The sequence below is a fragment of the Tursiops truncatus genome, chromosome 2 (assembly GCF_011762595.2).
Source record: "Tursiops truncatus isolate mTurTru1 chromosome 2, mTurTru1.mat.Y, whole genome shotgun sequence".
In the NCBI taxonomy this organism is placed as follows: Eukaryota; Metazoa; Chordata; class Mammalia; order Artiodactyla; family Delphinidae; genus Tursiops; species Tursiops truncatus.
Window position 1 is genome coordinate 169,310,509 of NC_047035.1, and position 18,708 is coordinate 169,329,216.

Here is an 18,708-nt window from a genome sequence, read left to right on the forward strand (position 1 = left end):
CTCCGCCTCGGTCTGTCTGCTTAGAAGTTAATGGTGATTTTTACAGATACACAGTTGTACCAGGTCTCAGCCTTGGAAGCATTCTGCCCTTTGTGGAGGAGCCAGTCCCCTTGTTACCAAGCCAGTAAGGCCCTTTTTAGCCCTTGATCCAGTACCCATCCTGAGCGAACTCCCAAAGTTGGGCTTTCTCAGTGCTGGCATCCTGCCTCTTTGCAGCCTACTTACAGGTAGCACCGCTTAACTTGCTGCCACAATTATCCTTACCCATCCCTGTAACTTTCATTCCCCTGTGGCCTTCCAGCCAGAAATGCGGTCCTTGGACCTGGCTTCTCAGCAATTAGCCCTGAGAGGGAAGAATCGGCTGGCTCCTGGAGATAGACCTGAGCACACAGAGCCTCCCCACACCTTCAGATCGGCACCTTGCTGCCCAGGAGCCTCCTCCAGCTAGCCTTCCTTCCCAGTCCGCTATGGCCACTTCCAATAGCAGCGCAGGCATCCGGTGGTCCAGACAGGAGACACGCACGCTTCTCTCCATACTAGGTGAGGCAGAGTATATTCAGCGCCTCCAGACCGTGCATCACAATGCAGACGTCTACCAGGCTGTGTCTAAGCGGATGCAGCAGGAAGGCTTCCGCCGCACCGAGCGTCAGTGCCGCTCCAAGTTCAAAGTCCTGAAGGCATTATATTTAAAGGCCTATGTGGCCCACGCCACAAGTATGGGTGATCCACCACACTGTCCCTTTTATGATACGTTGGATCAGCTTCTCCGAAATCAGATAGTGACTGACGCAGACAACGTAATGGAGGATGCTGCTTGGGCCAAGCACTGTGATCGGAACTTAGCGGCCCCTGACGCCCCAGGAGAAGAAGGAGCCAGCATTCTGGGAGCAAAGAGGACTCAGGCAGCAGATCATCAGCCTGTCTTGAAAACAGTTAAGGAATCAGATGAGGATTGTCAACTGAGGATCAGTGACCAGATGCGAGAAACCAGTGACCTTGAGGACTCCTGGGATGAATCTTCGGGTGCAGGTAACTCCCCAGCGTGTGAAGGATCAAGGTCCCAGAGTCACTTGTTTCTAATCGTTACATGTTTGGATGGTGACCTTGTCAGCATAGTCCCTATTTCTGCCCCCTGCCCTCTTTTTTAAATCTAATGGTAAGATAAAGGGCTTCAGGTTTTTAAGAGGCGTGACCCTAGGTATGTAAGATATTAGAGCTCCTTTAAACCTGGAAGCACTCCTTAGAACCAGACTAGTTTGGGCATTGCTAATAATGGAGACTTAGGAATTTGTGGCTGTAGAGTAGGTTGGATAGCTATGTGGAAGGGGGCTCAGGAAGGCGAGGGGAGAGGTTTTGGATGTGTGATTGCAACAGAACAAAATGTCCAGATAAGGAAGTGAATTCCTCCCCATCCCTTGTGGAAAGAGGCCTTGCTGGGAATACCATAGCTTTGTCACTGTCCCTCAGCTCTGCTGCTGGCTCCAAGCATTCCCGTAGCAGGAACGTAATCTCTGCAACATTGTTGCTTTGTTTTTCAGGGTGCTCTCAAGGGACCCCCAGCTACAGCAGCTCCCACCACCTTTTCAGAGGTACAGCTGCTCCCTGTCAGAGCAGCCCCGTGACCAGACTGGGGGTGTCCGGTGAGCCCAGCCCCTGCACCAGCTCCAGCCGAAACACTCCCGGGGTGGCCTCGGCACAGCGGCCTCCGGGCTCCTCCTCCAGAGTTCCTTTTGTTTCTGGTGGGGATGGGCCTTTGACCAGTGAGCCCCCTCCCAGGTGGGCAAGGCGAAGAAGGCGGTCCGTGGCCAGGACTATCGCAGCCGAGTTGGCAGAAAACAGGAGATTGGCGCGAGAACTTTCAAAGCGGGAGGAGGAAAAATTGGACCGGCTGATTGCCATTGGCGAGGAGGCCAGTGCTCAGCAGGACACAGCCAACGAGCTGCGCAGGGATGCGGTGGTCGCCGTCAGACGCTTGGCCACAGCGGTGGAAGAGGCAACCGGTGCTTTCCAGCTAGGGCTTGAAAAGTTGCTTCAGAGGTTAATTTCAAACACCAAAAGTTAGGAGCTGATCACACAAGGGTGTATTTCCTACTCTGGCAGAGGCCCGGGTCCAACGGCTGCCTTCTGGTAGCCTGCCTCCTTTTCCGTGTCCTCAGGAAAAAAAAAGAGTGGATGGACCATTAACGTGCAGAAGGGTAGTAATACTAGAATATTCAAGGGTAGAATACTTGCTTCTCCCAAGCGTCTCCACTAGTTGAAAGACGTTTCAGAAACGTGAGAGGTGGCCTAGTAGACAACGGAAGCAGGCAAGTCCAGAGAACTAGTTAGCCCTGGCTTCACCACTGATGCGGGACAACTTAGTTTACCTCTCAACACCAGTTTCCTCAGCTGTTAAAAGGGGGCAGCCTGCCTACCTCACAGGGTTGTTGTGAGGATCAGATGGCTTAAATAGATGTGAAAGGGTTTAAAAGTTTAAAAGCACTATACACATGTAAGTTATTAAAGCATATGACCTTGGCTGAGGTCAGGCTAGGATGAAGCACAGTAGCTGACAAGATGTAGAATTAGGGCTGTATACCAAGACCTCATTGCCTGAATCTACTAGTTTAACTTGACTGCTTCCTGGAGTTTACAAGCTTCACTTCTTTAAATCTCTCTATAGCTCGTGAGGCTAATACAGACACAACACGTATTGGTACCTTTATCTCATATTTTCACTGCTGTGTCTGTGACATACCGACTAGCACACACTCAATAGTCAAACCATCTTTCCCTCCATTTTACTAGTCCTCAGTCTCTTAACACTATGGATATAATTCACAACTGACAGGGAGCCACAATCGTGCTTTTTGGTTCATATTGATAATCTTTGATATAATGAGAAATTGGCTGTCGTATAAAATATTACATGTAAGTAAATTCTTTGCATTCCATATTTTTTAGGTTCCATGATTATGCATAATTATATATCTTGAGCATTGGTTTGCCATTTGGACCTCGTGGAAACAATTCAGATGATATCAGTTTCCCAAATGCTTTTAGCTAATTTTGTTCTTCTCTGTTAGCCTTTTTTCTGTCTAGTATGTTACAGAAGGCAAGCCCTAGAAAACTTTTCTTTTAGGGAACTTTCCAAAGTCACTTTTTCTCACACGTTGTAGACAAAAGTTCACCTCATTAATGGCATATGATGGAATAGAACAGCTTTGGGAACAGTTGGGTGGTGTGGATAAGGACGGCCTGCAATAGCTAGCTCTCTTTAAGCACCAACCCTCCACAAATCCATCCCCTTTTCCCTCCAAAACACATACACATCCTAGAGGAGATATGATGGTGTTGAGCCATGCTTCCAATTTACTCTAGAAAGGAAGCCATTACTGACCATCGTTAACCTAACTTAAAGCTCTTAGCGGTTATTTAGTACTTTCAGAAAGTACAAAAAGAAGACTTAGAATGTAAAGAGCTTTCCTGTAATCAAGAGGCTGGAAAAAAAGTGCAGGCATGTAGGGAGAGGTTTTATTTTCTATTTTGCCAGATTGGTTGCTTACCTAAATGCTGGAAATAGCAATAGGTGGAGAAATGGTCCAGACCACAGCGGGAACATATGGGGAGCAGGAATAGATGGCAGGTTCCTCTGGGGAATGGGCCATTCCGTAGGAAGCAGCGTGAGGTAGAACACACTGGAATCTAGACAGAACCCCCAAATTCTAATGCTGCCACACTTCGTTACACTGAGCAGATCACTTGCCCTTTTTGTGCCTCGGTTTGTCTCTAAAATGAGAGGTTTGTACTAGGTGACATTTCTTGTACCTTCCAGTTCTAAAAAATTAGATGAATAGCATAACGAGGCAAAGTGAAATTCTGATTGCGATATTTTCAGACACAGCAGCGTATTAACGTATGTGAAATCCTGGTAACAATTGTGTTGTAAGGAAGCATTCTATGGCATTAATATTTATGAATGTACTTGTGAACTTCTGTAAGCACCACACCCAGACACAGATTCCGTGCTTTAAAAGAGCGTATGTTTAAGGCACGGAAATGGAGATATATAATTTTTTTTCTCAGTTTTAGGCCCTTACGTGGAGGGGTCCATGTCAGTTACAACTGGATAACACTACTGTAGATAGGTAGACTTTCTGGAAAAACAGGGAAGTACTTGAAAGAGTTAGGCCTGTACTATATTAATCTATTAATGGTAGCAAAGTACATAGGCAGGGATTTATTTGAGATAAGAGAAGTGCTGAAGAGCAGAAGTCAAGGTGAACTTGGGAGGAAGTAGTGTGCAGGTCTAATGGGCAGAGTAAGGTTAGGAATAAAACAAGGGAAAAATCTTTAAAAACAGAAAAAACAGGCCAAATCTTGTGAAGAGGAGAGAAGTCGTAATAAGGGGAGGCTGTAGAGAAACAGGCCCAGAAATCCTGTCTGAGCTGTAGGCCCAGCCGTGACTCCCTGTCAGTCTGCAGGCAGGTCACTTTACCATTCTGTACCTCAGGCCCCTCCGCTATCCAGTGGGAGGCTATCCCTGCTACCTCGCAGGAGCTGTGTGAGGGCCCAGTGGGCAGATGAATGTAAAGACAGACGTTTCCAGACCGGGTGGGCTCTACTGGGAGAGTGGGGGGGAAGAAGCGCGGCAGTACGTGAGTGCTGGTGAGTGCTGGTGAGTGCGGGGCAGGGCCCTTCAGGAGGGAGGGGGAGGGGCAGGATGAAGGCCCTGGTACCCTGCTAGGAGTGATGCTCTGCCTGCCTCCTGAAGCCCTCCACGTAAATGGCGCTGTGTATGCCAGCCTGCCACCACCCTCTGTCTCTGTTCAGTAACTCAATCCTGGTGTGGACAAATAAAGTTGTCATCTGTACCTGGCTGTGGTCAGTCCACTACTTTCTGGCGCTACCGTGATCGTTTGTCGTCACCTCCATTCTCTGCTTTCTGCTCCTCCGCTGGCTAACCTCCAGGGTCTGGCCTCTCTGTGGCCCTCAGAGCTACGTGTGCTTCTGGCCTCACCTGAGCGAGGCCCTCTCTGCATGGCAATTGAGAAAGAATTTTCTGTTTCTCAGAGTTCTATAAATTCCATTAAAATACCCTTTTCTGGCAAGTTATCTTGTCTGAGTGATAGATAGCTATTTGGTGAAATTATCCTGGTTGACTTAAATTCTGTCCTAAAGGAAACAGAACCACTAAGTGTCATGCCAAAATTACAGTATTGGTAGGAAAAAAAAAATTACTGTGGGCACACTTAATCTTTTTCTTCTTACCCTTAAAATATTTGTCCAGGAGCTAGTATAAATATTGGGTTTAGAAAAGGGGCAGGGGTGGGGGAAGGCTAGTGGAAAGAATATTAAACCTTGCGTTAAAGATCTGGATTCCAGCCAGTTGTTCTATTAATTAGTCGTGTGACTTTGGGCATTTTCCCCTTTACAAGATTAGGGTCCTCCGATGTTCAGTTACCCTTCAGCAATTAGCCAGTGTTAAATTTCACCTGCTGTTACTAAACAGTTAAGACTGGTCTCTGGACAGAATAGCCACTGCCCCTTGCAAGAAGGATTTAGTGAAAGGGTCTACCTCATCTTCGTTTCTCGTTGAAATTAAGCCAAAGATCAGACTCCTGTCCCTGCTCACGGCAAAAGTACCTTAGTCATTTAGCATCTCACCGCGAGGCAGTCTAAACCCTAGCCTGGTAGAGAAGGCCTGGGATCAAGTACTGACTCTGCCCCTTATAGTGTTGGGAAGATCAGGTAAGGTAATACATGTGAAAACATTTTGCAGTCTGCATTAATTCGTGTTACTATTTTGAGCAACATAACGCCCATTGTTTTAATTTTTCCATTGCCATACACAATTGTTTAGTGCCTACTTTGTATAGGATGTTATATATCTACCTGCAGTAGTCTGCACTTTCACATATATAATATTCATACTTTTGCTTAGTCCTTTCAGGTTTCAGGCATTGATTCATATTCAGAAACCAAGCAGCAAAGATGGTGTTAGGTATTCTGGTTTGCCATTAGTTTGTGGTCCTTTTGTCCTTTTTATCTCAGTGGTTGGGTCTTCAGGATCAAAGATACGAATATATATGACATAAAATCATTGATATTATGAAAATCATCCCCAAATGTTTAACACCTGTTGATAGTAAGATCAGAACAAGGAAGAGCTATTCACTTTCAAATGTGAAGTTAGCACTTTAATGGAATTACTCAACCTTGTAAATTCTGCAGCCATTCATTCCTACTGTCTAAACCTACTCTAATATTGCAAGATTTCTTTTAATATTAAGCAACTTAATTTTGTTTATATTTTTATATTTGTCAAGTGGTATTGAAGAATATAGTCTTCTTTAAAACTTATATGTCAACAATAGTGATATAAATATTTAACTATGTTTATCTCTATGGACAGCTCTGATGATCCACAGGCTCAGAAATACATCAGGGATAGTAAGTGTTTAGTGAGTATGCTTCTATTATTATTTCCCTATTACACAAAGTAATTGCCAATTATATTGATTTGAAACTGTATTTTTATTAAAATCATTCCTTATTTAACACACTCAAAATTTCCTTCATAGGTCATTGAAAAAAATGGGAAATTACGCTATGAAATAGATACTGGAGAAGAAAAGAAATTTGTCAGCCCAGAAGATGTTGCCAGACTGATATTTAGTAAAATGAAAGGTATTGAGCAAAAGAAAAGATCTTTTTAAAAACTGACCTTTAAAAAAATCTAGAGATGGTTTTTGATCTGGGGCTAATAAGCAGGGTGATTGAGCGAATGAGCAGTGAGGAGACCTAAATTATGCTAGACCTGCCCGGGCCACTAACTGGCTATGTGACCGTGGTTAAATGACTTATTTTCCCTGACCTTGGTTTCCCTAGAAGTAATGTAAATGGATGGGGCCAAATTAGCATTTTCAAAACTTCTTAAGATGAAGTGACCAGGTGGTCCAGTGGCTAAGACTCTGCGCTCCCAACGCAGGGGACCGAGTACAATCCCTGCTCAGGGAACTAGATCCCACACGCATGCTGCAACTAAGAGTTCGCATGCCGCAACTAAAGATCCCACATGCGGCAACTAAGACCCAGTGCAGCCAAATAAATAAATATTTTTTTAAAGAGATGAAGTGGCCAATAAGCTTGGCGAATAGTGAATGTCGTATCTCTTTCAAGATTGACAGTGCACTCTCCACGGTAATTTAGGCAGATTAAGTAGGTCTGGTTTTATCTCCACTTCAGGTGAAGGCTTGGAGCTAGCTGAGCAGCCATCTGTGGAGCAACTTGAGGGGTTCTGGAGTAGATTACTGACAAGGCTTACTTCAGCCCTGGAATGTGTAATGGATTTGTGGGATGGAAGGCAGCCTTTCACCATGGTCATTGGTCTGCACATTAGTACATTGGAAGCTCATTGTCTAAGAACCCGTCTAATTTGGGAGATGGTTGAAACTTGGAAGCCTAAGAGCAAGGCACTTTGGAAAGTACTTAGTTCCATGTCCACAAACTATACCAAAACCACAAAAAAGTAGTGCACAATTTAAGAGAGCAAGAGAAGATCATTGGGGTGGAGCAGTCAAGTGAACTGGCAAATCCTTATAGTGAGAATGTCTTTGGCTCAAATTAACAAACCTCAGAGTATCGCTTGACATTTTTGTGTATCATCAGAATTTATTTTTATATATATTTTTCTTCCCATTTTATTGAGATATCATTGACATACAGCACTGTATAAGGTGTACAGCGTAATGATTTGACTTATGTATATCATGACATGATTACCACAGTACGTTTTGTGAACTTTTAAAATATTTTTTTCACGTACAGAAACAGCACATTCTGTCTTGGGCTCAGATGCAAATGATGTAGTTATTACTGTTCCATTTGATTTTGGAGAAAAACAAAAAAATGCTCTTGGGTAAGTATAATATGGGGTTTCTTTTACTTGCTTAGTTAAAGGAAATAACAGATTTCACAGTATCACTATATAGTGAAAGGTAAAATTGCATTCGAAAATAACTTACACAATAAAGTTGTATTTGTAAATACATGTATATTTACATATGTAAATCGTGTGGTAAAAAGTTATGGTAGTAATCATTAATAGTTCCTTTATTTTATGAAATGTCAAAAGAACATAAAATTAAATGTACTTTCCTAGCTATTTTGATTGGAAATGTTTTTGATTACCAGGTTAAGTTGATGTTTATGAATCACTTTGCCTTAGTGTCATGTAATTAAGGCTTACGTGGGAATTATATAAAAATAAGCAATTTTAGAAAATATTTGCGATTATTTTTTCACCTTAGGTTAACATCTAAACAAAAAGTTATATTTAGTTTTTATAGGTTGTTATGCAAATGTAATTGGCAAGCACCCAGTCTTTTGCTCTGTGGATAGAGTTCCCTATGGGGCTTTGCTGAACACCTGAGTTGCTTCTGGGGCAGAGAATTGCTTTATTTACTTGCACTTGTGGGGTGTTAAAACTGTGACCCTAAATTAAAGAAGTTGGAAAATGCTAAAATGTATTATAAATATGTCCTAATCTCTTTCTAAAGTTTGTAAGCTTGAGCACTTGGAGAGCTTTCTCTTCCTTACTCAGTATAAGCACGTTATTTTCTTTGTCAGGGAAATAGACTTTGAACATTATTATTTTAAACAGAAGTGATCTACGCTTAAAGATTTAGGTCTGTTTCTTATGTTCTGTTATCTTCTAAAGATCATTACCCTTCATGTTCTACTTACAAAGTCTTATATGCTATTGCATAAAATCTTCAGCAGAGCATTTCTAAAAATGTAGACTTCAACATGTTGTGATACTAAATGTATTAAAAGTAAATTGTCCACAGGGAAGCAGCCAGAGCTGCTGGGTTCAATGTTTTGCGGTTAATCCACGAACCTTCTGCAGCTCTTTTGGCTTATGGAATTGGACAAGACTCCCCCACTGGAAAAAGGTAAAAACCATATTTGCAGCTTTAAGTTTTTCACTGCAGAAAACATTTTAGATTATAGCAATTATTCCAGTAGAGATTGTTACATAGCACAGTGGTTCCAAGCCTTTATGGATGGAAAGACATCGAAACTCTCACCTGGAGTTTTTCAAATAGATGAGAAAGATGTCCTAGGAAAGCAGAGAAAGAGTATAACAGGCAGGAGGGAAGGTTGAGCTTTTCCGCCCTTCTCTTATCACCTACACTTTGTCCCCTTAGTGGAGGAAGATTTGAAATTTATAAGCCCAGCCAAGTTCCAGCTGAAGCTCTAGGGCACCGTTAATTTTACTACCAATTCTAATTATTAAACATGCTTAGAAACAGTGAGGTCTTTTATGTACATTTGTCTTGGCAGGAGATGGGGGAAAAGCCAGTATGGGGATTTAAGACTTCATTTGATAATGAAATAGTAAGACATACTCCTAATTTAATTATAAAACTTGTCTTAATAGATCTGACACATCGTGTAATTTTAGGGAAATCAATTCAGATGTGTTAATTTCCCCAATTGTGTCATTTCATTCATATCTCACAATTAACCTAATATGTATAAATTACTAGCAGATTATTTTTAGGTAAACTCAAATATAGAATATAAATTACAATATCAGAAATTTTGGATTTTGATACATAGGAAATTAGCTCCTAGTTTTGCATATGTTTTACTTTTGTAGAACATGTTATTGCAGTAGTAACAAGGACAATATTAACATAAAATTTCTATGTTTAATTCTCTTAAAATTCACTTTAATTACAAATCTCTTCTTTATTTACTTTGAAAAGTTAGTGTTTTGAACTCCAGTTAGTCAGAAGAATACAGTTTTACCAGTACAACTAAATGAAAAAGAGCTTTGACTTAAAATCAGAAGATCTGGTTTCTAGGCTTAAGTCATCACTGAGTGATGACCATGGACAACTTAGTTACTCATGTGAGATTTTCAGTTTCCTCATATGTGATTTATAGTGACTTGTTAGTTTAAGAAGTCGAACCTGGCTTTACAATGCTGTGATTCTCTCATAACTTACTCATGTTATCTTTTTTTTTAAGCAACATTTTGGTATTCAAACTTGGAGGAACATCCTTATCTATCAGTGTCATGGAAGTTAACAGTGGAATATATCGTGTTCTTTCAACAAACACTGATAATAACATTGGAGGTACACATTTCACAGAAACCTTAGCACAGTACCTAGCTTCTGAGTTTCAGAGGTGAGTATAAAGGGACTTGATGATATATTTCGATTGAAGTTGCACTTCAGGTTTAATTTTTTCCTAATTTATTTGAAATTGCCCTTCAAAGGAGGACATGTTTTTTCCAGTGCGCTGGATATTTTTGTGTCTAAAGTTCTAAGGTCTGTTCTGGTAAACGGGGGGAAGCAGAGGCCAAGCTGCCCAGTGCAGTGTACTTGGATTTTTCCCTCAATTCTTCAGTGGTTGCTTTTATGTCTGGATGAAGGAGGGTAAAAGCACTGAGGCCTCACTACCTTCTGAACAGTTTTTACAGGTGTAGAAGATTATGTTATAGTTACATTCCAGTAAGTGAATGTCTTGCAGAGTGTTTATTTTATTACTAATCTACTACCACAAGGAATATTTTAGTTTTGTTGCTGGATATAATTATTCCATTCAAAATTCTAATCCTGTTTGGCACATTATGAGTCAAATATATAAAGGTTATATTTGGGACATTCCTACTGTAAAAAGAAGCTGAAATAGCATTTTCATCAGTTTGACTAAACTGGGTAAAAAAAAGTCTTGAAAAAGTGATAATTTCTCATTTCTTTAATAAAGACCTATACTGCTTTTTGTTGTAAAGGAGTTCCAACTCAAGGAAGGGCTGTGTTAATTTTACTACGGATTTCAGTTTTTCAACATGTTTAAAAACAGGGCCATCAACATCACCACTTAGCAAGCAGTTTTAACAATTAACTCCCCTTGGAGGTAGAGGAACTAAAATTTTACGTATTTCGTTATGTTTCAAATTTCCCTGAAGAAGCACTTTTAGTTCTTTTTTTTTTTTTTTGCTGGACAGATAATTTTGTGCCTTCAAACAATAATCATGCTGTGGTTGTAAGGGGTGAGGTGTGAGACTTGACCCAGTTGCATGAATCTCCTTTAACCTCCTTTTGTCTCATCTGCAAAAAGATGATGGTTCCTGTACTTCTTCAAAGCACAACAGTCCATTATTGTGATTACAGAATCCAGCAATTCAAAGTGTTAAGTATATTGATTATTCATTTTTCTTGAGACACTTCTTTAAATGCAGAGAATTTTCTTCGGATATTTTGGAGATACTAAAATCTGGTATTAATATTGATTCATGAGCTTATAGTTATCCTAATAAGGATTATCCAGATTTTAGTTACAATAAATTCTAAATGACCTAGTAATTTTTAAACTTCAAAGATTGTATTTTTAATTTAGATCCTTCAAACATGACGTGAGAGGAAATGCCCGTGCCATGGTGAAACTGATGAACAGTGCTGACACTGCAAAACATTCTTTGTCAACCTTGGGAAGTGCCAATTGTTTCCTTGACTCATTGTATAAAGGTCAAGATTTTGACTGCAATGTGTCCAGGTAAAACTGCAGTTCAAAAAACTTAAACAAAAAACTTTCAAGTGTATTCACATTTAGGTGTAATTTTCTCACTTTGGGTTTTTCGTTTGCTCATTTGAGGTTTATTAGCCCTCTATAAAAGGGGAGTTTTCCTGTCTTTACTTCTGGGGTCCAACTCTTGTCAGACTAAATAACTGTTCTCAAAGTAATCATGTCAGCTGTGATTGCCCTGTTATTTTACAGCTACAAAGAGCAGTGTGTGAAAAGGGCTTCCTAGATCTTTTTTTTTTTTTTTAACATCTTTATTGGGGTATAATTGTTTTACAATTCCTAGATCTTTGAAAGAAAGATGAGAGAAGACTTGAAGTTTGAGATTTGCGAGTTTCTCTTACTGAATAGCAGTCCCACCTGTAGAGTCCCTAGTTCTCTCTGGGGCTTGCACATGTATCAGTGGTTGTTACTATAACTTGATCGTTACCCCTGTGTGGCAGGCTGTATTCTAAGTACTTTCTATGTATTAACTCTCAAATTCTCCTAACAACCTGATGAGGTAAGTACTGTTATTTTCCTTACTTTACACAGGAGGAAGCTGAAACACAGGTTTCATTTCTTGTCCGAGGTTATCCAGCTAGTAAGTGACAGACCTTGGACTCAAACCCAGCTAGTTTTGACTCCAGAGTTCTGTTACCTATCACAGTACTTTGAGGATTGATCCCTTTCTTGGTTTTATTTGATCTGTCATCCATTGGCAGCATTGTAAATTTTAATAGCTTTTATGACATTTAGTAAACACAGGTTTAATGTGCATAAAATTGTTTTTAATGCTCATATCTTTTACTTAATCCAAAACATTGCTTACAAATGATTGCACCTTCACCCAGGAAGTCCAAGGGAGGCCGTTGTCCTATCATCGTATCATTTTGCATTGCATATTACTCAGAATAATAATAGCTACCGTTAGCACAATTTAAACCTCCCAACAAGATAATGGATGACTTGGAAGCATAGTGAAGTTGTCCAGAATTACAGTATTATATTATTTTTAGGCTTTTACTGAGTCTGTGTGGTTAAATTCTCTCTTCATCTGGCCCTTGTAGTTTAGCTTCCTCATCTCCCTGGGCTTTCTCGAAGACTCCAGGTCAGCACTGCCACCTGTGGCTGTTTAAACTTTTTAATTAATTACAGGTAAATAACATTAAAAATTCGGTTCCTCAGTAGCATTAGCCACAGTTCAAGTGCTCAGTAGTCTCATGTAGCCAGTGGCTCCAGAAAGTTCTCTAGATCTTTTAAGAGAGATTTCAAGCTACAATCTAAAAGAAAGTTGTTAAATTGAATTTAAATCTCTTTTGTGGCAACAGAGTCTTTCTATTAACTTAGTGCTAAGTTTGTCCAAGTACTCAGTATATGTTTGCTTATTAATAAGGAAATAGAAGGAAATAGAATTTATTAAGAAGGAAATAGAATTCGTAATTTTATTTGCTAGCATTTAAGCTTCTCGGTGCAAAAGAACTAAACCTATGTGCAGCATGGGCTCAGACTATAAAGAAAAGTAGTGAGAAACAATTTAAAAAATGTTAACACATAAAAATAGCAAAAATTTCCAAATGGTGGTTTGATTTGGATCAATAGATTTATTGTCAAAAATGCCATACACTGAGTATTTTTTTAGGTGTTTTGAAAGCTTACAAGCAGGCTATGGGTAAGATAATCTTCCATCTGAATTTAATACTAAACATCTTCATACATTTGTAGATGGATAACCTAGACCTTTTCACCCCATGATATTGCACTGCTGGGTGTTTAACATCCTGTTCTGATCATAAACCTTTTCTAAAGAGATTCATCACAGTAGGTTTTGTCATTAACCTTCACAAGAAAAAGATGTCTTGTTTGACTTTTTTCTGTGTCTTCTCTGTGTGTATGTGTATTTGTGTACGTGTGTGTGTACAGAGCAAGATTTGAACTTCTCTGTTCTCCACTTTTTAATAAATGTATAGAAGCAATCAGAGAACTCTTAGAACAAAGTGGATTTACAGCAGATGATATCAACAAGGTAATACTTTTGTATTTTCTTATTTATGTTGGGAGTAATTTTCAATTTGGAATTTAGGAAGCAGCCCCTTGGTACTGAAAGAATATTTTTATACATTTAAATATTTTCTTAGCTTATATTAGGAAGGACATTGATTAAATTTTGATTAATGGCTCTGATGAACTCATAGTTCTGTATGTTCATTTTCTTAGCAAAAAAGACTAATTCCTTTTCAGTATATTTTTTTATATGTAAGCAAAAACTGACAGATATTAGAACATTTGCCATGTGTCAAGCACTGTTTCTAAGCGTTTTACATGTATTAACTTGCTGATTGCTCACCAACAGCTCCATGAAGTAGGTGTTATTATTTATCCCCATTTTAGAATTGGAGGCACAGAGGTTCAAAGGTATAAGTAACTTCATGGTAATTGTGTGTTTAGTGGTAGAGCTAGGATTTAACTCAGTGTGGTTCCCAAGTCTGCTCTTAACCAGAACACCAAACTGCTCTCTGCTTGCTGAGAAATATTGCATATTTGCTTGCATAAGAAAAGATTTTGAGACTTTCAAAAATATTCCAACTGTTCACTGTTCTCTTTTCTCCCAAGATTATTTCTACTAATTTAAAATACATATACATTTTTTCATTTTTGTTAATAAAGGAATTTTCATATAAGAAAACTCAGAAAATAGGTAGTGTTTTATTTTATAATAAACTAGTCTAATTTGTATGCACAATTTTGAATTCTATGTTCCTTAAATAATAATATAATCAATTTCTTTGCCCATATTACTGTGTAGTCTTCATCAACACAATTTTAAATAGGCTCAATATCCTAGAAAAGGAAGAGCACCGTAGATTATTTCATTGTTCTGTTTGGACTCCTAGGTCGGATCTTCCCCTCCCCAGAACAGTGATACCCATCTTTTCCCATATTTAAGGTTACTCCTTGGGATAGATTCCCATAGTAAAATCATTGGGTCAAAGAGTATAAATAGCTTAAACCTATTTTTACCTTCAGTTACCTTCCAAGAGAGTTGAATTAACTTATACTTTCATCAGCAATATATGAGAACAGACATTTTACTGTAACCTTGCTGACACTGAGTTTTATCATTTAAAGATAAATTTTCCATTAGGTAGTTGAAAAAAAGATATTTTTTACTTTATATTTTATTGGGTACTATAGGATTCTTTAAAAATATTTATTATTAATATTATTAAATAATGTTTAATCTTGTGTTTCCTTATGTGTAAATATTTCATATTCTTTGCCTGTTTGATCAATTAAATCTTAGTATTTTTTAAAATGTATTTGTGTAAATGCTTTATATAATCAGAAAATTAACTGCTGTTTACTATAGTCTTCTTTTGAGGCATGCAGTTTACTGTTTAACTTTGGTCCTGTTATGGAGGAGGGTATTTGATACACTGAGGTTTCATTTATTTATCTATTTAAATCTGTTGGTCTGTTACTCTGATTTCTTCAGCTGCTTCTAAGTTTATAAATTCCATCTTTGTTCAGGTGTATTTAATACTATTTTCTTTTTGCTATAGTTTGAAAGTTTTTATATTTTCACTATTTTGCTGTATGCTGTAAGATGGAAATTGCATTTTTTTGTCTTTTGGTGGAGGTTTTCCCTTCAGTCTAGTTCAGTAAGTATTTTTTTTGAACACTTATAACATGCCATGCGTTGTGCTAGGTGATTGGGGGTGTGTGTGTGGGGGGGTGAAGGTGGCTTACAAAGATTAAGGCACATGGAAGAGTGGTACAAGGCAGGGGTGGAAGGGAATGAGCTTGGAGACAGACCCACCTGAACTGGAAGGCTCACACTGCTGATTGTTCCAGAACAGACAAATCACTTAATTTCATGAGCCTTACTTGTCTCTTCTTATTAAGGAGGGTGATAATACTTAACTTATAAGTATAACTTACTCTATAAGGTTGTTATGAGGATTAAATGAAATATCATGTATGGCACAGGGTGTGCTGTATTGTAGATGATCAGTTAATGTGAGTTCTCTTCCTTCATTAACTGGTCATACAGCCCTCACATTAGATACCACAAATGGTACGATCCTCAATTGCTTGACTAGAGGTCAAGTTCGTTCTTAGGATTAAGAATATTGTTAAAGATTCACTCTCCAGATACTTCTAAAATACAAGCTTTTGAGAACTTAAAAATACGGAGTTGTCTCTGTAGTTTGTTGACCTTGCAGCAGTAACAAACAACCCCCAAGTCTCACTGGTTTTCTACTGTAGACAATTTTTTCTTGCTAGTGTTTCATGTGGGCAGCTGAAGGTGGCCGTAGGTCTACTGCGATGGCTCTTTTCCATGCTTCTCCTTCTACGATCCAGGCTAAAGGAGCAGCTCTCTGGGACGTGCGGTTCTCACTGTGGAGGGGAAAGAGGAAGAGAGCTGGCGGAACGTGCAGGGCTTTTAAAGCTGCTGCTTAGATACGTTGTACTTCAGTGTAGTCACATTCATTTGGCCAAAGCTAGACATGGCCAGGCCTGAGTGTGGGCAGGGAAATCTCCACCTGCACGGAGGGGTTGCAAATTCCGGGCAGTGGCAATGGGCGGGTAAGTATAATCCTCTTATGGGGATGGAGGGAGGGCTTTACAGTCATTCACACATTTAATCCTCACAAAGGCATCAGGAGATAGGCACCGCTATCTCCATTGCCAGAGGAGGAAACTAAAAAGGTTCCAAAGAGGTTAAGTGCCTTGCTTAAAGTAACGCTGGCACGCACGTGCAGGCGCTGGGATTGGAGCTCACAGTCGGCCCCCGCAGTTCGTGCTCGCTCTTTACTCTTACGCCCATCGCCTTTCCCACTCTAGTATCGGGCAGTCTAGTCTTAGGAGTATTTGGTTTTTCCCGAAGGAATCCTCTCATCGAGTGCTTGAGAAGGACACGGCTGATCTCTGAGGACAGGGAGCGTCAGGGTTCCTACTCTTCTTTACGGTAGACTTCCTTTATCTCCGTGTGTTCAGCACCGTGCTCCCCTCTCTCCCCTGCTGTCCCCAAGCTGGGCCGAAGCCCCGTGTCTGAGGGGGCAGGAGGCGCTGATGGGTCAGGGCCAAGGTCTGGGGGTCTGCTGGCCCCATGCGCGTGCTGGCGGGGCTGCTGTCCACCCGGTGTCCCGCTTTCACCCCTCAGCTTGGCCCTCGCTTCCTGTGGCCTTTGGTGCTTCGCAGTCCCAAGCCGCTCTGGGTTCTGTGACGCAAACCATCTTGCTTCCCCTTTGTTTATCTCAGGCCACGTCAGCTTTAAGACAGTTACTTCTTTCCCTTTCGGCTTCCAAAATTTGCTGAAATCTCAAGCTCAAGTTCTCTCCTGCATTTATTCTGCCATTTATATCTTCTTAAATTCCCTTATTGTCTACAAGTGGACTTGTAGAAGGGTACGTAGATATACCGATGCAGTTAATTCTCGCCTTTTTTACCAAGCATCCAGACTCTTCAGCTGCAATTTTAATACCTGCATAGTATTTTGTTGCATTGATGTATCATAATTTACACAGCCAATTATTTGTGTTGAGTGTGTACGTTATTTTGGTTTTATAAATAGCAGTCTTTGTGGCTTTGTTAACATCCTTAATTTCCTTGGAATAAGATTTGTGAGTAGAATCCCCAATTTTAAGGCTTTTAGTATTTATCAGATTGCTCACCAAAAGCAATTTACTTTCTGAGTAGGTGTAAACACTCATTATTAATGTTGCAATTTTTTAAAATTCTTTTTATTCATATTGGTTTTTTTCAGGGCGCTTTAGAATTATTTTTTCAACTTCTTAGATAAAAATCCCATTGTGATTTTGATGCAGTTGTATTAAGCCAATAAAATTTTGGGGAGTGATATATTATCTTTACAGTATTTAGTTTTCCTAACCACAAAGTTGGTATCTCTCTGTGTTCAAATCTTCTTTAATACTTTATTGAGTTATGTGTTTTCTTAATTGTGGGATCTCTGGCTGTTGTGAATGAGATATTTTTATGCTTTTATTTATCAATACTAATTTGGTTTTGCTGATAGAATACTTACTGGTTTTGCCTCTTTATCTGATACTCTGCCACTTCATGAATTCTTGGTATTAATAATTTTTCAAGGAGTCTTCTGAATTTCCTAGGCATGCATTCAAATCCATTTACTAGTTAACACACAACTAATTATTGAGCACACCTGCTCCGTTCCAAGCGGGTTCTAGGCACTTGGGACACAGCAGTAAACATAAAGTCTTTGCCGTCAAGAAACAGTTAAAGTAATGCCCAGTTGTGATAACTGTTATGAAGAAAAATAAAGCAGGATAAGGGCATAGCTAGTGACAGAGGGTGATTTTGCAGATAAGAATCCCATCTAAGGAGATGGCTTTTGATCAGAGCCCTGCAGGGACTGAAATGAAGGAACAGACTGGGTGAATTTCTGCCGCTTTTCCAGGCAGAGGGAACAGCCAGAGGGGAGCAAGCTTGGTATGTTTAAGGGGCAGCAGTGGGGATGGGACTGAGTGAGCCAGAGGGGGTGGGAGGAGGGAGCAAGGGACCAGATCACTGGGAAAAGCAGTTGCAGTGGAGTTACGGAGGGAGACACCTTACTGGAGTGAGTTTAAATAGAAAAGAAGGTGAGTCCATGGACACGATAAATATAAATAACTCTTGAGAAGTTCTGCTAAAAGGGCAGAAGGGAAATGGGGTGGTAGCTGGAGTGGGCTGTGGGCATTGGGAGAGGGTTTTATCCGTGTTTGGTGATACTTTTATCTTGCATCTCTGTACCCCTCGCTGCTGCTTTTTTTTTTTTTTTTTTTTTTTTTTTTTTTTTTTTTTTTTGCGGTTCGCGAGCCTCTCACTGTTGTGGCCTCTCCCATTGCGGACGCGCAGGCTCAGCGGCCATGGCTCACAGGCCCAGCCGCTCTGCGGCATGTGGGATCTTCCCGGACCGGGGCACGAACCCGTGTCCCCTGCATCGGCAGGCGGACTCTCAACCACTGCGCCACCAGGGAAGCCCTTTTTTTAAATTTTTATTGGGGTTTAGTTGACTTACAGTGTTGTGTTAGTTTCCGGTATACAGCAAAGTGACTCAGCTATACATATACATATATCCACTCTTCTTTAGATTCTTTTCCCACACAGGCCATTACAGAGTATTGA

The 18,708-nt window shown here is 40.1% G+C and overlaps 1 protein-coding gene across 17 annotated transcripts in view; it reads left to right on the forward strand.

Moving 5' to 3' along the window:
• LOC101322174 (heat shock 70 kDa protein 14) overlaps positions 1-18,708 on the forward strand; it is a 34,624-nt gene that overhangs the window by 3,302 nt on the left and 12,614 nt on the right. For 4 of the 17 annotated variants that reach the window (XR_012330430.1, XM_073801687.1, XM_019933470.3 and 1 more), the window contains exons 2-11: positions 541-1,029; positions 1,539-2,037; positions 6,395-6,443; positions 6,564-6,669; positions 7,810-7,900; positions 8,832-8,936; positions 10,021-10,182; positions 11,398-11,553; positions 13,483-13,585; positions 15,123-15,221. Coding sequence is in view for 13 of the 17 variants with exons in the window: in XM_073801687.1 (XP_073657788.1) it covers positions 615-1,029; positions 1,539-2,037; positions 6,395-6,443; positions 6,564-6,669; positions 7,810-7,900; positions 8,832-8,936; positions 10,021-10,182; positions 11,398-11,553; positions 13,483-13,585; positions 15,123-15,221 (1,785 nt within the window). In the remaining 4 variants the exon portion in view is untranslated. Of the gene's footprint in view, positions 1-301; positions 1,030-1,538; positions 6,444-6,563; positions 6,670-7,809; positions 7,901-8,831; positions 8,937-10,020; positions 10,183-11,005; positions 11,190-11,397; positions 11,554-13,482; positions 13,586-15,122; positions 15,222-18,708 lie in introns of those variants that run through there. The other 13 variants (XR_012330431.1, XM_073801688.1, XM_019933467.3 and 10 more) reach the window with 10 other exon arrangements.